The following is a 19681-nucleotide window of genomic DNA, read 5'->3' as shown; positions in this document are numbered from 1 at the left end:
AATGCATGCATGAGGCACAGAGCTCAGGGAAACATGTCTTAATAATCACCTATTAAAATTGCCCAGGGTTCTCACTCTAACTACATTATAAAATTCACGGTTTTTCCCATGTTTTCACGGTCTCAATGTCATCAAATTCACTGCTTATAGATAAGACATTTTGGGCAGAAATATTGATCGCATAACAATCACCGGCCTCACAGTAACTAAAAATGTTATAAACGCAACAGATGCCTTGAATGTAAACGCAGCAATCAAAGTGCTATCTCTCATGACGTCACCTATCGTTAGCAAATTTCATGTCCGGCTAAAAGGGTGTGAGTGGGAAAATGGAGAGAGCAGGGTGGCAGGGAAGTGAAGAAGTGCCTGATTTTTTGCCAGGGTCAATGTCTTCCAATTGTAGGCTTAAGGTCAATATGCTGTCGTGGCACACAGACCAATTAATAATTGCGCTTCGAATGCACGTGTGCAGAAAAATGCGTGGACAGTATTTGCACGTGACTCGGCCTTGAAACATGTGTGGTGACCATGAATATGGACACAATATTTTCGTCTAAAATTCCGTCACGGAAGTATTTACACCCACTCTAACGCGTGAGGGAGGCGGAGGGGGAGGATGACTTGAGGCAAGGAAAGCGAAAGCGGAATACGGCAACAGAGATACACTTAGAGAATGCGGGAGAAGAGACAACTCAACAACATGGAGTTATTGTAACAAACACTCTACTTCCTTGGTTACTCCTAGGTCAACTTGGGGGGGGGGGGGGTAAGACCCAGGAGGTCAAGATTTTGGGTATAAAAACTCTCAAAATCTGAAGGAAGTCAGTTGGTGTTTGGGGAGTGACAACGCGTGAGTACCGCGAACGGTGGACAAGCAGTAATCTCCCGTATTCTCCGAGCTGTATTCCGAGACTCTGTCGGCCGAGGTATCTATTGCCTAGGGCGTAACCAGAATAGGAGAAGGCAAAAGAATTTACTACTCAGTCTGAGAGTCGCTGCCCTGCCGAAAAGTCAGCCGTCACTCCGCCTAATCGAGCATCACACGAGCTTCTCGAGGAGACCCGAAGGTAAAGTGCCTTTTCACTTTATTCACAAAGTGGAGTTTGAACCAATTCATTTCTTCCTGCACCCAAAGGCAAGAACCCACATGGCAAAGCCGGGTTCGACCCTCGGTCTCACGAGAGAGGCCGGGGCGGACGCTACACATGATCGAAATATCGATTTTTCTTTAATTACGTCTATCGTAGTTCTACAATCAAGTTTGAGAGATTTCTCAGGTTTTAGGCAAAAATTCACGGCTATTTCCAGGTTTTTTCTCGGTAATGAATCACAGCGATTAAATTCCATATAAATATCACTTGACACTGTATTTTTAATTTCAATCTTAATGTACATTCACTTCAAGATGGCTCTCTGCCTAACAATCTCTTATTTATCTCTCATCACCTATAACATCTCATATTTATCACAATCACTATGCTCACAGACAAATAAAACACAACAAATGAACTCAAAAACAGTAAACAAACTAAACACATACAAAAGTGATTCCGGTCATAAAAACACCTGCAACAAAGCGGCTACTTGGTGGCAAAATTTAACAGAGTTAAATCTGGATTGGGAGGCCTTCAAACGAGAATTCATTGCACGATTTGATTCCGAAGGGGTGAAGAGTGCAGTGAAGAAGAAGCTATTCACAGACACACAACCTACAGGCATGCGGACGAGTGCTTTCATTATTAAAAAATATCAGCTCTTCAAGAGACTAAACCCAGAGGATCATGAAGATAAGGCAATGCACGATATAATCGAATTACTGCATGAAAAGATTAGGGCTTTAGTTAAAGTTTCACAGCCCAAAACATTCGATGATCTTTGGAAAGTTGTCCGCCAACTTGAAGAGGAACACAAAGTCAAACCTTCAGGAGATTCTAGTGCAGTTAGGAAATGTTTCCAGTGTGGGAATTTTGGACACTTGAAAAATAAGTGCCCTACATTGTTAAGCAGAGAGCCATCTTGAAGTGGATGTACAATAAGATTAAGATTAACACTTTGCGTGCCATGGACGTAATATTACGTCCTGCTAATCCTTCTGAGGATTGCCATGGACGTAATTTCCATTTAATTTGCTTTGTATGTGTGAAGCCGTAATATTTCGCCCGTGGTACTTTTCCAGTTTCCTGCTTGGTGGTTCTGTTTTTTCAAAAATCAACTGCTCGATGGAAAAAGAGTTCACTTTATGTCTTGAGGACAAAAAGTCCTCTGTAGCTACCGGCATCCTCATCTTAGGCCACTTAGTGTGAAAATTCTTTTGGCCAATGGACCGTTTGTTGAGGGTGCATTGACCCTTTTCTTCATCCAGGATTTATAATGCTTTGCTTGGATCAATGCTTTTTTATGATTTCCATGCTTTAAATAGTTCAAATTGAGCGAATAAAAAAAATTATTATGCATTTCATGGCGGTACATCATATGTTGCAACTTTTTTATTTTTCAAAAACAGTAGGTTTTCATCGTTAAATTATATATTTAAAAATTAGCTATAAATGTTATTCGACTCATTCATAAAGTAGAGAAAAGTCCATTTTTATTGAAATGCACATCGATATAAATATATTTTTTATGCTAATGTTTTAAAAAATGTACGAATATAGTAAAAATGGCTCGATTTTTCAGTAGGGCTTTAAATTTAGCAGCCGGCACTCAAAGTGTTAAAATACAGTGTCAAGTGATATTTTACTTGGGTTTAATTGCTGTGATACGTTAACGGTAGACGAAATTCACGGTTTTAAGGTTTTCACGGTTGAGTGGGAACCTTGTACCCTGTAACTTCCATATACAGTGGAACTTGTTTAGTACGTTTCTGAAGGGACCACAAAAAATGAACGTACTAACCAGGAAAACGTGCTAACGAGGAAAGTAAAAAATAGCAGTCGGGGTAATTGCAATCTGTGGAAAAGTCGTCATAATTACAATTACTATCGGTAGTTCTCGTAGGATCGCCTTCCTGAACTCTTTTCACCTTATAATAAAGAAAATGGGCGCTACATTGAAAAACAATACCATGTGAATAAAAATCACAATGTTTCATAGATTTCCTGAAGACAATTTCATGAAAACGGCGCCTTTCTCCCGTGATTTATCCTATATATATTTATAGAAAGAGGACAAGTAAAGCTAAGTCATTTCTTTTTTGTCACAGCATACTTGGAGAATATAACAACAACCCTGAGTATGTCAACGGGTTGTTTTTAAACATCATAAAAATTGGACAAAATTATATTAACCTTAAATTACGGCAACAGCCGTAAACATTCGCTTCTGGAATAAAGCCATATCGATTGTTACATCGATCGATATATCGAATAATAACACGCGGACGAAATTCACGGCTTATTCACGGTTTTAAGGTTTTCACGGTTGAGTGGGAACCCTGCTGCCTAAGGCCAGAAAATTTTCTTCAGGACATGATTCTCTCACAGTGTGATGGCTGCCCGATCCTACGCTACTGCACTCGCCGCTCCTCTTTTGTCATCACTATATTTTCCACCTCCGACCGCGGCGGTGGCGCATCGTAAGGTAGCGAGGAGGTGAGCCGGAGAAGGATAAGCGAGGCAGTCGTTCGAAGGAGACCGGAGGGCGAAGTTTGCCCGATTCATTGAGGTTTTAATTTTCGGTAGCGTGGTTTTTTTATGTTGGCGAGTGACCTGCTGCTCAGATCCCCGCCACAGAGTAGGGATATACAGAGAGGACAAAACGGCTGATAGCGGTAATCAGCTCATTGCGCATTTCACCATGTTCTAAATAAGGAAACGTGGCTTGAGTTGCTATTTGGTTGCTACCGTTGCTATCATTCGCGCTTGCCGCGGAGTGTTGTCGCACAAATATTTTTTTATTCCTCCACTCTTCAATGCTTTCACGTAGTGTGCTAGTGTTTTAAAGAAACGTGGAAAATAAGACGAGAAGAAAAGGTTTTGCTTGGTTTTCAGCCATTAACTGCAAAAACAATGCGGGCATGACGGAAGCAAAGTTGAGTTTCTTCAGTTTCCCTAAAGACCCTGTGAGGTAAGTAATTTCATATTTTTTCTGAGTTACATTGCTGATCGAAGAAACTAAACTAATATTCGAGTATTATTTTGCATTAGAAATGAAATTGTCGAAAAAGTTTAATAAGAACTTGTGGTGTTGGCGCAGGTCCAAGGAATGGGTGATTCGATGTCGTCGGTCGAATTTAGAAAACAAGACTGTCAGTTATTTACATAATAACTGCCGGATTAGTGCGTGCGATTTAGCGTTCCTTGCTCTACCTTTATTAGCAAAGAAATAATTAGGCTACTTTGAATTTTAAACCCTCTTTTTTCGGTGCATGGTAAGTCGTTAGCACTATTTGGCTTGAATTTACCGCATAATTTTACTTATTTTCAATATGGCCGCGTGCGCATTTTTCATTACAGAGAAACCTATGGTACAGCCACCGAATGTCCCCTCTGTATATATCTACTCTGTGTCCCCGCTTTGAGTAAGCTCATCCTGTTTGGGAAAAAGGCCAGTCTATACCTTAGTTTTTTTTTAATCCTGATTACCTTCCCCTAATTCCCGGAGATGAAAAAGGGAGTGGCTTTGATCGCTAGCACGGTCCCCCCAAATTCACTGAGGGAATTACATTCCCGAAGTGGGAAGTTGGTATAATTCCGAGCACGGGCGGAATAATTTCTCTCTTGGTCAGCATCCCGTACTGGCGCCCAATAGTTCATCACAACGGACATTCATTGAGGTTTTAATTTTCCGTAGCGTGGTTTTTTTATGTTGGCGAGTGACCTGCTGCTCAGATCCCCGCTTTGAGTAAGCTCATCCTGTTTGGGAAAAAGGCCAGTCTATACCTTAGTTTTTTTTAAATCCTGATTACCTTCCCCTAATTCCCGGAGATGAAAAAGGGAGTGGTTTTGATCGCTAGCACGGTCCCCCCAAATTCACTGAGGGAATTACATTCCCCAAGTGGGAAGTTGGTATAATTCCGAGCACGGGCGGAATAATTTCTCTCTTGGTCAGCATCCCGTACTGGCGTACAATGAGCACACTCGTTCGAATTTTTTCAACCGCAGGTTTTGACACCAATATTACTATATGCAGTATAAATGCCGCGGGATACCCACTTGTGACAATAAATTTAGCGCGCGCTCCGGAGTGAATCACCCCGCGCGATCTTTTCAATGTTCACCTCTGGGGTACCGACGTGACGGCGCGATGCTTGCAAGAAATTCAAACAGGAGCATTTTAAAAATACGTCACTAAGGGAGAAACTCCACTGCCTGCCGCTTGATTTTGACCCAGGGTTTCAGATGACTGACTCAAGCTGAAAACCAAGGCCACTCAGTTCCCCTTGAACTTGCAACCGGTGAAGGGGAGGGGGGGAAGATAAGAAGTTTGTGTAAGAGGCGCACCCCCATTTTCGGCTGCAATATCTGGGAAAAAAGGTGCGCCTCTTACATGCGCTTATACGGTACATTCCCCAAGTGGGAAGTTGGTATAATTCCGAGCACGGGCGGAATAATTTATCTCTTGCTCAGCATCCCGTACTGGCGCCCAATAGTTCATCACAACGGAGCTCGACCCACAGCTTAACTCGCGGTAGAACTGTCACAACAGCACTAATTACTAGAGCGCGGAAAAAAAGTCTTTCGACTTTTTGTAAAAGTGGGACTTTTGTGGTTTTAAATACAAATCTTCACCAACCTCATCAAATAAAACAGTTTTTAATGACTTTCTTGGAGACTTTTTCTGCTGTGGCGGGACTTTTTCAATGAAAAAAGACTTTTCTGGGACTTTTTATTGAAAATACCTGCCTAAGTTAATATTTGGCTGTTGTGACCACACTTGTTCAACTTTGTGTCAGACAAATCTTGTTTTTTATGCGGAGCATACTACACGGAGCAGATATTTACCGTAAAATGTAAGCTACTATCAATTGCCAATGCGGAATTTTATTAATAGCTCCGAAGTGAATGAAGTATGAAGTAAACCCATGCAGTGCTTCAACTCGAAGGTGGTTTGGATATGTGAGGGTAGAGCTCACCACGTACTTATCCGCATCTCTACCCTCTTTCCTCCATCAATTCAGTTAAAATCAGCCACTTTCTCATGGAAATAACTCAGACTTTTAAAGAGACTTTTTTCAGAAATATTGACGACTTTTTAGGCGACTTTTTTTGAAAAATTGGAGACTTTTTTTCCGCGCTCTACTAATTACATACCATTTTCAAGTCGGCATAAGTCAACCAAAACTCAAAAAATCCCACTCACCTCTTTTCTCCTTTGCCGTCGATTCCTTCCTCGCCATTTTGCGCTCCTTTGCTTTCTTCCTCCTGTATTGCTCAAAAGCATCCTTCATCGTAATCCTCATGCCCAACAATGCTGACTCCAGCATGGAGGAACCTGTAATAATTAACATATAGATTGCCTTTGTTAGAATATACAAACTTGGCCCTTCTAAAATAAATAATAATAACACAGCACACTCCCGCTTATCTGGGCTAACGATAAGAGAGAGGCAGCACGATTAATCAGAAGTCACGAATAATAGAAACTTTCACTTTAATTTCATGTAATTTTCACAATTTACGTACAATGAGTCCTCGTTTAACCCTTAACCAGTGACGTGCAATAGGGAACAAAATGTTTCGTCGTTTCTTATTTTGCCCATTTAGTGTAGAAACTGCCAGAACGGAAATGAATAATTTGGTGTCTTTAAAATTGTGTCTATGGATGTAAACTGTGATTTTAACCATGAAGGAACATACGGGAGGTGTTAAAAGTTTTGATGGAATCATTACAACTTCAAATGTATTTCAAAACTGTGCAATAGGGTAGTTTCCTTCCTCAAAGAAAACCAAAGGCATTGATTGCGATTCGTTACCCACCATTAGTGTATTCATAATACACAAATTATTTAGTTTTAGAAATACCGGTTTAGACGAATAGCAAGGGTCAATTTTATCCTCATTTGAAAAATGCGAGATTGGCGCCCATGCGATGCCACTCCAGGTGACGTCACAGGGACCTAGTTTCTATACGAGTAGATATGAGTTTTACATCGTCTGAGGTTACCAATGCATGCATGAGGCACAGAGCTCCGGGAAACATGTCTTATACCAAAGTACAAAAAGTGTATGGTGTTGTTATCAGAAATGGGAAAGCAAATAATACCATGATGACAAATCACTCGGATTGTTGGTCGAAATTCCCGGCGCTGAATTCGCGGAAGAATGCTGACAGAGAAGCAATAGCCGGTAGATTCATTCAACTATTGCTAAAATTTCATGGGAAAGTTCTCTTTTAGCTCGTAAACATTATAAAGAGGGGAGATATTTCTGGGTTCTCAATCTATTTTTGTTCATTCATCACTGACGGCAGTTGCGTGGTTAATTAGATTGTTCACTTGGAAGAAGTGATCAAGGCACCGGGAAAATCTTAGCTAGTAATATATCTAGGGTGCCAGTGGTGTAACTAAGAATATGCTTTGGGGGGGATGGTAGTACCTGGGGGGCGGCTTCCCCCCCCCCCCTACTTCCGAGGCAACAGAGTTTCCCGGAAAATTAAAAAAAAATGACTGAACAGTAAATGTATTTCAGTTCATTTTGGCGCTTAAAATGTAACTTTAAGCAGATACAGTTGCTGTATATCAAACTAGACAATTGTTTTAATTTTTTTTTATTTTTCCAAGGCTTTAGGGGGGATCTATCCCCTCATCCAAGGTTTCTTAATACCTTATCAAACGAAGAAAACTTTCCAACCTAAGCCAGTTTTAATAGGTGATTATTAAGAGATGCTTCCCTGAGCTCTGTGCCTCATGCATGCATTGGTAATCTTGGACGATGCATAACTCCTATCCTCTCGTGTAGAAACTAGGTCCCTGTGACGTCACGTGGAGTGGAATCGCATGGGCGCCAATCTGGCCTTTTTCAAATTAGGATAAAATTTGACCCTTGCCATTCGTCAAAACCGGTATTTCTAAAACCAAATCGCAATCAATGCTTTTCGTTTTCTTTGATGAAGGAAACTACCCTATTGCAATTAACAATATAATAATAATAATAATAATGATAATAATAATAATAATTTGTCTTTATTATACAAGCGAATTTAGGACAGCGTTGTCCTCTCTTACAATTAACTTGTTAGACGTTCACAAACATCCATGCCCTGGATGGTAGTCAAGCCACCCAGGCGGGATTCGAACCCGCGACCTCTAGGTTGGCAGTCGGGGACTTTACCCCGGCGCCACCGTGGCCGGCAACACCGTTTACACACCGTATACACACACCGTTTTACACTTTGTACAGACTGACTGTATTGCCGCCCACTAAATGAACAACCTGCAATGCCTGCCAGACTGCCTTTTTTCTCACACGAAATTTAAAAGACTTGACGTTATCGCGAAGCGAAGGTGCGATAAACGAATGACAATCTCAAAATTTTCGTGACGTTATCGCGAATTGATGTTTAACGGGATGACGTAGAACGAGGACTCACTGTTTATCAAAATAATGTACTACGGTACACTCCCGGTTATGCTAATGATGGGAAGAGACCGCACGAATAATCGGACAACACGGATAACCCACACTTTCACTCAAATGTTTTTCCGATCCGAATGCGGATCCGAAAAAAATCCTGGATCCGTCCATACCTAATAGGGTAGTTCCCTTCATCAAAGAAAACGAAAGGCGAAAAATCCACAGAGAAAAAATCATTCGCCTTGACCGGGATTCGAACCCGGATCCCTCGATTTCCGGCCGAGTGCTTTAGCCAGTTAAGCTACCGAGGCGTCATTCTTCCCTGTGGAAATTTGTGGACTATACCGGACAAGGTGGTATGGACTGCTGAGCATATTATGCGACGAGCAGTCCAAATCGTGCGCACGGCACCACAGCCGGAGAGTAAAGTCCGAACTTTGAACACATATAGGTGTTCTCTCTTTGACGAATTTTAAGTATACCGGGACTAGCCACGGTGATAACTTTTACGGGAGTCACCCGCAATGCACAATTGTGCGAAAAATCCACAGAGAAAAATTGATTGCGATTCGTTACCCACCATTAGCGTATTCATAATATACAAATTATTTGGTTTTAGAAATACCGGTTTAGACGAATGGCAATGGTCAATTTTATCCTCATTTGAAAAAGGCCAGATTGGCGCCCATGCGATGCCACTCCACAGAGCCGGCCTTGGGGCGGGGCGACCGGGGCGACTGCCCCGGGCCCCGCGCTTTGGGTGGCCCGGGGCAGTTGCCCGCGTTCGTGAAAAAAAATTAAAATATACGATAGTTTGAAAACGCAATTACAACTATTACTGTATTGTTAAGTCCGTGCTAGACAAAAAATAATACTATGAAAAAGGAATAATGCAGTAATTTAAAGTAAAAAGCGCGCTTTATATATTTATTTTACGTTATCATTTTATGAATAAATATAATTATAAATTTTATTTGTATTATACAATTTTGAACTCAACTGCGAGATGGTATCGCAACGGCGTAATTACGAAGTCTGAATTTGGGAGGGGAACACATACTTAGCCAGAGTGTGGTAGGGATTCAAAATGCTCGAGTTTGTAGATGGGGTATAGAGTTTTATATTTTAAGTGAAGGGCCCCGCACTGAAGGTTCGCCCCTGGCCCCACACCTGCTAGCGCCGTCCCTGCCACTCCACGTGACGTCACAGGGACCTAGTTTCTATACGATTAGATAGGAGTTTTACATCGTCTGATATTATCAATGCATGCATGAGGCGCAGAGCTCAGGGAAACATGTCTTAATAATCACCTATTAAAACTGGCTAAGTTCGGAAAGTTTTCTTCGTTCGATAAGGTATTAATAATCCTTATTTAAGCCAAGCGCTACCTGCTATCGCTAGCAGCTAGCATGGTACTCTGCTACCTGCTAGCATCCTGCATCGTATCAGCGCTCAGAGCCTCGCCCCAAGGGCACCTCACTTGCGGCGGCAGGAACCAGAACGACGTCACACGGGAGTTTTCCCAGCATTCATACTGGCCCGCCACGTTTTCGCGTGCTTGAAAATTTTCACTTTTCATTCACTCGCGAAAAATAGATACAGTAATACCTCTTTGTATCGTAATGGAGGGGACCAAAATTTGGGCAATTTGATGTATGGAGGTTCACTATAGAGGTTTTAGTGATAGGCACCATTTTATCATGTCCTTTGGAAATAAAAGGCACTACTGTCTTTTAAACCATTATATTTATGTGTTTAAACAAACATGCATGCATTAGTGAACATACACCCATGTCTCGTATAGCGCAAGGGATGCGTTCCTTGGGGTCTTTGCGCTATACGAATTTGCATTATACGAGAGCGCTTTAACATTGGGAAGATAGGGATGCGTTCCTGGTAGCATAGGTCTTGGGTATTGAATTTCCTCTATAACATATATATTCCCATAAATAGCCTCAGAAAACATTATTTATATAAATGTTTATAGTTTAAAACATCTTTAAAGATAGTATGCACGCATTTGAAGACTTTTATTCACGTTAAAAAAAATTCTTACGAGCTTTTGAAATTCCCTCCTGTCGTGCGGGTGGGCTAACATCTGCTATATCAGGGGTTCGTAATGTATTGCCGGCAGTTGACGATTTTTCAAACCAGTCTAAAAACAACTATTGTGTCACCCAGGCCCTTTTGTGGCTCATCGAAATTACAGGCAAATGATACTTTGAATGCCATTTCATAGCTAGCGGAGTTTATGAATGATAAATCATTTTAATTTGAAGTCCTCCGAGTCATTAGCAGCTACATGAAACAGTCTTTAAATGCCTTGAAACCTGACCCAGGTTTTCCTTCCCCGAAAATGAATGAACGAGAATGCATTCATTTCCAAAAGAATATCGTCTCGTCAACATTAAAAACTAGTTGAGGGGGAAAGAAGCCACTTTCAATCACAGCTTGGAGTTCATCAGAAAATGTTGTGGTGACTGCGCTATCAACACTTGCAGATTCACCTGATATCGCCGCACTGAAAATACCTTCTAGCATTAAATTCTGGAACCAACCGGAGCTTTCACTAAATGTCTCGGAGCGATTACCACTCTCGTCTTTTTGTACTGATTCACTATGAACTTTCCGTAGTGTAGACCGCTTGGTTGAAGTTGGTGCGGCTGAGGTCACTGATGTTTTAACTTCGTCTTTATTCAGAATAAGGCATCGTGCGTTTAAACTTCCGCGCAATATGGCTTTGACGTTCTCCATTTTCAAAGCAATTGACCTATATCAATTTCTCTTCTAGGTTTATGGTTTTTCTTAATAAATTATTGATTTTTCTACTCGCATTCCTATTTTTTGCCATTTTCTCTTGGTTTTTACTCTGCATGGCTCTATCGAAATCACCTTCTACTGCTGAACTGTGTTCTTGAGACGCAGAGGGCCTACGACTGCGGGGAGGGAACGAAGCTATTGTGTTTGAGACTCAATAGCGGACCCTTTTATGTGTTGATGCTATTCATACGCAACTCGGCCACCGCTCCATTTCTCCCCCGTGAATACCGATGACCTTGAAGGCTGTAGCGTAGACCCTCTACCTGGAAGTCAATCGCCCCGATAACCTATGACGGCAAAAATTACGTCTCAACCAGTATTGCTTAAAAAAACTCATTTCCACTAGCCCCACGCTTAATTTATGATCTAAATTAACTCATTCTGTTAAGGAGACGAGATAAATTACTTCGGTAGGCCGACTATCTGGACCCAATGACGAGTAATGCTTTTGGCCATTGCACAGCAATAGATTTCGATTAATACATAAACAAATTAGAAGATTTGAAGCAAGCAATACTGTTAATATGCGTAAAATGATAGCAATTTCGTGTGTACTTAACGCAAGTTCACGCTTTATCACGAAAGCGTTTAAGATTTTTGATTAGGCTACACTGCGTTGCAATGTTTCCCCGAGGAACGAATTTGCGCTATATCGAAATTGCGCTAATCGAAATTGCGCTATACGAGACATGGGCGTATATTTGTTATTTAATAATTACAAAAAGCGAGTGTTATCGCATGATTTTTGCCATGATTCGAGAGAAAACGATGTGATCTCTCTTAATTCAACAGTCACTTAAAATGATTAGGATAGTTGGATACCTTTTTTCTTATAAACTGTTAGGTATGCTCTCATATGGAACAAAATGGCCACAACTAATGGTTTGCGTGAAAATTACTGCATATGAAAGGAGTATAAGAAAAAAAAATAAGGGTGAAACATTTACCGCTGAAAATTTCATTCCATGTACGTAATCGTGGCTGCATTAGTGGTCTCTTGTTGTCTCGGAATGATTTGCGGAGGTAGTTAGGCTGTCTCGGAGTGTCTCCTTGGTATGATAAGTGGAGGTTTTACGAGATAAAGAGGTTCACTACTAAGAGGTTTGCATATAACTTTACATATAAATCTGATGGGACCATAGGAGTGGTATGATGTATGGAGGTTTATGATGTAAAGAGATTCATTACATAGAGGTTTTACTGTATTGTCATTTAAAAATCTAAAAGCGTGAAACACGTACTCCAGGAGTAATAATCTTTCGATTTAGGGGATGAAAAAATAATGGGAAACCACCCTAATTACAAGACATTTAAGTGAAAGTTTGTTTAGAAAAATCTTCTCGGGATTGCGCGCGGGTTAGATCATTTAAGAGTGCCGACGTTTCGGGTACCGACTCGCTACCCATTCTCACGGCTACTGATAGAAAATTCGAAAAGACCGTTGAAGCCCAGCGTTAGGAGGAGCCGGATTGGTCGAGATCCGATTGTTGTCGCGGAAGACCGTGGACCAGCGTAGACTTAGCTCTGGCAAGCATAACTCTTTTAAGTTATTCGCCGGGAAAGTGTAAAATCATATGTGAAAGTTTGTGTGATCCGTATTTTCTGATCATTCCTGCTCCTTCTCCCCATCATTAGCCCGTATAATCGCGAGAGTGATGTGCTGATGTAATAAAAATATGGTAACCTTCAGAGCTTTTTCCACTCCCGGAAGACTGCACCAAAGGATTAACCTGAGGCACCATGGCTGGTGCCATGTGATTGTTCCCCACATTGGCACCACTCATCTGTTGACCGTAGCTGACGCCTCCATGCTGAAGCCATGGCGGCAAGTAGCCATAAGGTGGATGAGGTCCCATCGGTCCCACGGCAGAGCCCGAGTTAAGACCAGGATACCCAGCATTCCCTGTTGAATAAAACTCTTTTCTAAACACCTCTCCAAAATTTAACACACTCAATGCTGACCACGTAAAACTCAAAATCATCCCCAAATGCGGCTTCCGTTCTTTAACCCTGTAACGTTCTTTTAATCATCTTCTCTTTAATGTGTCACAATATTGTTATTACACTCTATAACACGCTTTATAATTTGAAACTCGGGAGCGAAAACACATCCGCACGCCGTGACTATTACAATCCCATGTAGAATCTGAGTTTTTCCCGGCGTATGCTCTGTAGGAATATTTCTCGGGTTTCCCACCGGGTGTCGTATCGGGTTGTAGTTCCCAACGTTTCCATGACTAAGTCCGTCATCGTCATCAGGGGTTAATGTTGAGCCAAGTTTTTTCTCCGGTATTTATACACATGAGGGCCGTTCAAGTGGGCCCTGATTGGTCCTTTCTGAATTGGGGTGATTTATAGTGATTGATCACTGACTTCCACGTATTACTTAACTGGAAGCCTTTGTCTCTGTTTAGGTTCTTTTGGTGTATGTTGATTTGTATGGCTTCTTTGACAATTCGATCCCAGTAGTTGTCTGTGCGGATTTTAAAAGTACCAAAGTGCTATGCCGCACAGACAACTACTGGGATCGAATTGTCAAAGAAGCCATACAAATCAACATACACCAAAAGAACCTAAACAGAGACAAAGGCTTCCAGTTAAGTAATACGTGGAAGTCAGTGATCAATCACTATAAATCACCCCAATTCAGAAAGGACCAATCAGGGCCCACTTGAATGGCCCTCATGTGTATAAATACCGGAGAAAAAACTTGGCTCAACATTAACCCCTGATGACGATGACGGACTTAGTCATGGAAACGTTGGGAACTACAACCCGATACGACACCCGGTGGGAAACCCGAGAAATATTCCTGCATTACAATCCCACTCCCTCTCTTTGCCGTTCACAACAATCTCCGTCCACCATCACTTGCCTCATTGTTCCTCTCCCACCAATTGCCACATCAACATTCTCCGACTCAACTCAAAACTCGAAATTAACTGTTACAACTCCTTGCGCTGTAATGACGAGTATAGCTCATCATGAACCTGCGATGCCAAACCGAGCAATGACGAAATTCGTGCGTAGGTTTCCACGGCGTTGTTCACGATGACTGCTAATTTTCGGGTTCTCCACAGGGTTCCCACTCTAACTAAATTTTAAAATTCACGGTTTTTTCCAGGTTTTCACGGTCTAAATGTCATCAAATTCATGGTTTGCAGATAAGGTATTTTAGGCAGAAATATTGATCACGTAACAATCATCGGCCGCACGTTAACTAAAAATGTAACAAACGCAACAGATGCCTTGAATGCAAACGCAGCAATGAAAGTGCCATCTCTTATGATGTCACCTATCGAACGTAAGCAAAATTCATATCCGGCTAAAAGGGTGTGAGTGGGAAAATGGAGAGAGCACGGTGGCAGGGAAGTGAAGAAGTGCCTGATTTTTTTACCAGGGTTAACGTCTTCCAATCGCAGGCTTAAAGTCAATGTGCTGTCATGGCACACACGGACCAATTAATAGTTGCGCTTCGAAGACACGTGCGCAGGTAAATGCGTGGAAATTGCCTGCACGTGAATGACCTTGAAACATGATTGAAATATCGTTTTTTTCTTTAAACCGTCTATCTTTGTTCTACAATCAAGTTTGAGAGATTTTTAAGGTTTTATGACGAAATTCACGGCTATTTCCAGGTTTTTTCACAATAGACGAAATTCACGGCTTATTCACGGTTTTAAGGTTTTCACGGTTGAGTGGGAACCCTGCTCCAGCCGCGTCTGTCGTTTATGGTTGACAACAGTTTCGAAAGCCATCCTTCTTTCGTCTTCAGGTCAAAGGTGAGGAATTTTGATTTTTTGCCTCCTTATATAGCACTGGCACATCTCCCCCTGTACACTGATGGGTCAGTACTCTCTTCCACACGTTGCTGATTGGGTAGCCGTTGTCCCTGTTAATATTTTGTGTTTTGTGAATTTCAATTGCTTCCCTGATTTGCCTTGGGTAGTAGCGACTCACTTTTGCCACTATCTAGAAAAACCCTTAAATTCGCTTTAAAACCTTAAAAACCTCTCAAACTTATGATCTTTTGGTCCAGGTACAATGTTTTGTATCATGGTCACGCAATTGACCTGGACCAAAAGATCGTATCCCGCAGGCACTACACAAAGGCGTGTACAGTGAGTCCTCGTTTAACGTTGTTGATTCGTTCCTGAAAAAGTCGACGTTAAGCGAAACAACGTTAAACGATGCAGTGTTTCCCATAAGAAACAATGTAAAAAATTTAAATTGGTTCCTAGCCATGTTCCTAACAATCAATTTCTTCGTGAAGAATCCAGAATTTCCCGGGCGAGAATCCAAGGAGGCCAATTATCGGAGCCGTAACTTTAAGCAGACTTTGTGACCAATCGGGAGACACCTGAATCAGGCCAAAACGAAAAAAATCTGAATCTGACACTCGGAAGCACGAGGATGAAGGGCGAGTCAATTTTCGTGATGATATGAATTCTTTAACCCGGCGGAAATCACGAGAAACATTCATTACCGATTATTCACTTCAGCATGATAACGATTCATTCGAAACGAATTTTCATAACGAAAAGGTTGGGAAGAAGGCATTATTAAATGAAATATAAAAACTAAAAAGAAAGTATTTTAATGGCGAAACATCGATATTTTCAGTAACAGAAGAAATTTTAATTGTAAAAACTCGACCTGCAAACCTAAAACTCGACCGATCTCTCCAGCAGTTGCACCTACTTCGATTCTTTTAATAATACCAAGTTTTTGTTCTAATATCGCCGTTTTTTCTTCACGTCTGACGAACCGCCAGGATAGCCACTCTTCTTTGTGGACATTTTTTTCGGTTGACATCAGAAAAATAAACGGATAATGGGTAAATGAGGCGATAATTATTCGCTCAGACGCATATTTAACATACGCTACCCACGCCAACCTTTTCTGTCGAGCGAAAATTACCAATCGCATTAATATAGTAATATTTACTATACATCAGATGCGCTTGCGTCCTATTCGCCATTCATTTTTTTTCGGCGCGCATAATTTGAACAACGTTATCGCGAAGCAATAACGACGTTAAATGATCAAGGGTTTCAATTTTTGGACAACGTTATCGTGAAACAACGTTAAACGGGACGACGTTAAACGAGGACACACTGTACACAGTGACATGCTCCTGCGGAAAATCATACGTTGGTGAAACATGGCGAGGAATGGCGACAATGATGAAGGAGCATGTGAGAGCCACTAATAAAAAACAACTGCACTTGTCAGCCATTGCAGAGCATGTTTGGAGTGAGGCGGGCCATAAAATTGATTTCGAAAAAGCGAAGATAGTGGCAAAAGAGAGTCTGTACTACCCAAGGCAAATCAGGGAAGCAATTGAAATTCACAAAACACTAAATATTAACAGGGACAACGGCTAACCAATAAGAAACGTTTAGAAGAGAGTTCTGACCAATCAGCGCACAGGGGAAGATCGGCCAGTGCTATACAAGACGGCAAAAAATGAAAACTTCTCACCTTCGACCTGAAGACGAAAGCAGGATGGCTTGCAAAACTGTAGTCAACCATAAGCGACAGACGCGGCTGGAGAACCCGAAAATTAGCAGTCATCGTGGACAACGCCGCGGAAACCTATGCACGAATTTCGTCATTGCTCGGTTTGGCATCGCAACTCGCTATACTCGTCATTACAGCGCAAGGGGTTGTAACAATTAATTTCGAGTTTTGAGTTGAGTCGGAGAATGTTGATGTGACAATTAATGGGTGTACACGCCTTCGCATAGTACCTGCGGGATACGATCTTTTGGTCCACGTCAATTGCGTGACCATGATGACGCAGCTGGAGAACCCGAAAATTAGCAGTCATTGAGAGAAATGACGATTGTATCTCGTCATCGGATTTTCATTAGTTTAGCACTGTTTTGAGGAACAATATAATTATTTTGAAAGCTTAACAATGTCAACCCTTTCGTTGAGGGAAATTATTCCTCAATACGAGTCTCTTGAAAGTTTTCTTTACTCCCCTGTACGAAGCTTTTTCGCGTCGACTGAAGGCAGTGGTTCCCTCCCTAACCATTTTTGGACCCAACTCAGTGGGGCGCCGATCCCTTTCCTCGGCCTCCGTCCCAGACCCTCGAAGGATGAATAGCCCCTTCCTAGGACGAGTCTGCGGTCAACTGGCTAAAATGTTAATGCAAAATATATGAAAATATTTGTTGCTTGCGTCGATTTTTTACATTCAAAATTAATTTTGTGTATTTTTACTGAGCGTGCAAAAATTTTAAACGAAGTTCTAACGTTGATATAGACGGATTTAGTATATTTACTAGTTGGTATATAACTCCGTTGATATTAACGTTAGAATTTTGTTTGAAATTTCCATGTGGTCAGCAAAAAAAGATGAATTCATTTATAGCAATAGATATCAAAAGTAAGCAACAAATATAGTTTTGGAAAACACACTGCAAATAACAGTAGTTGACCGCATGGAGAGGATAAGAAAGGGTCGACCTGAGCGGCCGAAGATGGGACTGGGCTCGCGCTAAGGCTGATCACGAGGGGCGACCGCGTCCGTGGGTCTATTGTGTCCGCCACGGTCACTTTTTTCGACCTGTGCCGCACAGGCGTGGCATTCGTTGCTTAGGTTAGGAAAATTAACGCCGCACAGGTGTGGCATTCGTTGTTTATGGAAGAAAATCCTAGCCGCACTGGTGTGGCATTCGGCGCGAAAGGGTCAAATGAACAAGTGAATGGATCCACTCTGTATGCCCTGAATCAGTGGCGGCTTGCCCATAAGGACTTTCGGACGCCGCCCCTCCCCAAGAATTGAAAAAGGAAAAAAATAAATACCCATTTAATTATAATTATAAATCTTATTAACCAATGTGTTTTTTCAATCGTATGAATCGAAAATGTAGGAAAAAACACGCACAAATACCGCGAGAATTTCGCATTTGTAGCCGCGGGGCGCTAAGTCTTGGGACGCCGCCCGAGCATGCGCAGAGCGACGTATCTAGTGAATTGATGTCGCCGCGCCGCCCGGCGGACGTATAATCTTGGTGTTTCATTATTGCAGAATACCTTGTTTAGGTGGCCAGTTAACATATTATGTGTAAATTGTTTTAAAGTATATTGATCTAGTTGTAGATGAGTTAATCGAGTTAGTGAACCTTAGTATTTTAGTGTTAGTGGTTGTTCTTGTGTATCAGGTGTGGTATTCGTTGTTTATGGAAGAAAATCCTAGCCGCACAGGTGTGGCATTCGGCGCGAAATGGTTAAAACATACATAGTATACATGAATAATTGATATTTCATGAAACACGATGCATTGAAAGGATTAAAATGATTTTATTCGAGTAGCGAAAGCTGTGCTCTCCATGATTAATAATCACATTTTATTTCACGGTTCCACAAAATATAATTGTTGAATAAATAATAAATGACCTCAGCTGTCGGTCGCCTCCTCCAAATACCATACCACACCACCAATATTTTCCACGCTCTTTATAAAAAAAGAAAATCGGACGCGAAATCACCGGAATTACTGCATTAACCCCTTGCGTTGTAATGACAAGTCTAACTCATCATGAACTTTCGACGCCAAACCGCGCAATGACGAGTGTATCTCGTCATCGGATTTTCATAATTTTAGCTCTATTGAGAGGAACAATATAATTAATTTGAAAGCTTAACAATGTTAAAATATTCGTAGTACAGGCGGTCCCCGACTTTCGCGCACAATGCATTCCCGAAAACTCGTACGAAAGTCGAATGTACGAAAGTCAAACCATATACTTCCATACTAATTAGGGGTTATGTTCCAAAAGAGAGGAACTAAAACCTTTTTTTTCACGGATTTTATTTCAATTCACTAAATTTTAATACTATGTTAATAAAAATTTCCTCAAATAATCTAATTTCTTTCGAAAATACGCAGAAAATGTATATAAAATGTTAAAAAAAAAAACTCCGTCGGCTATCGTGTGAAACTTCCTCTTGGCGTTTAAGTTGACATTCCACTTATTACGTCCACTATAAATAAAAGGAGATACCAAGAAGCATAACAAAATATAATTGCTGAACCCGCACTCTGGATACCTTTTACACCAAACTTCGACATTCGGCAGGTGACATTCGTGATCGCGTATATTTCGCATGTTATTCAAAAAAGACAGAAGACAAATGGAATTCGGGTGATATTTCGTGCAATATCGTTGGTGTAGGTGTACATGAATTGAACAGCACTCAAACGAAAAAACACAATTAGAAATAAGATCTTTCTAGTTTTATATTATTGTATTATATTGGATAGAAATGATACTGTAGGAATGCATGTAACATGAAAATTAAAAAAAATGGCTTTGGTTATAATACTAGTGTAT

At 41.2% G+C, this 19681-nt stretch overlaps 1 protein-coding gene across 5 annotated transcripts in view; it reads right to left on the bottom strand.

The window, feature by feature from the left end:
• LOC124172808 overlaps positions 1-19681 on the bottom strand; it is a 184651-nt gene that overhangs the window by 119073 nt on the left and 45897 nt on the right. For 4 of the 5 annotated variants that reach the window (XR_006868279.1, XM_046552292.1, XM_046552294.1 and 1 more), the window contains 2 exons: positions 13018-13236; positions 6301-6432 (listed from right to left, as the gene is read on the bottom strand). Coding sequence is in view for 4 of the 5 variants with exons in the window: in XM_046552292.1 (XP_046408248.1) it covers positions 6301-6432; positions 13018-13236 (351 nt within the window). In the remaining variant the exon portion in view is untranslated. The remainder of the gene's footprint in view (positions 1-6300; positions 6433-13017; positions 13237-19681) is intronic. The other variant, XM_046552295.1, reaches the window with a different exon arrangement.

Source organism: Ischnura elegans, assembly GCF_921293095.1.
Source record: "Ischnura elegans chromosome 13 unlocalized genomic scaffold, ioIscEleg1.1 SUPER_13_unloc_3, whole genome shotgun sequence".
NCBI classification, from domain to species: domain Eukaryota; kingdom Metazoa; phylum Arthropoda; class Insecta; order Odonata; family Coenagrionidae; genus Ischnura; species Ischnura elegans.
This window is presented reverse-complemented; position numbering and strand designations above follow the sequence as displayed.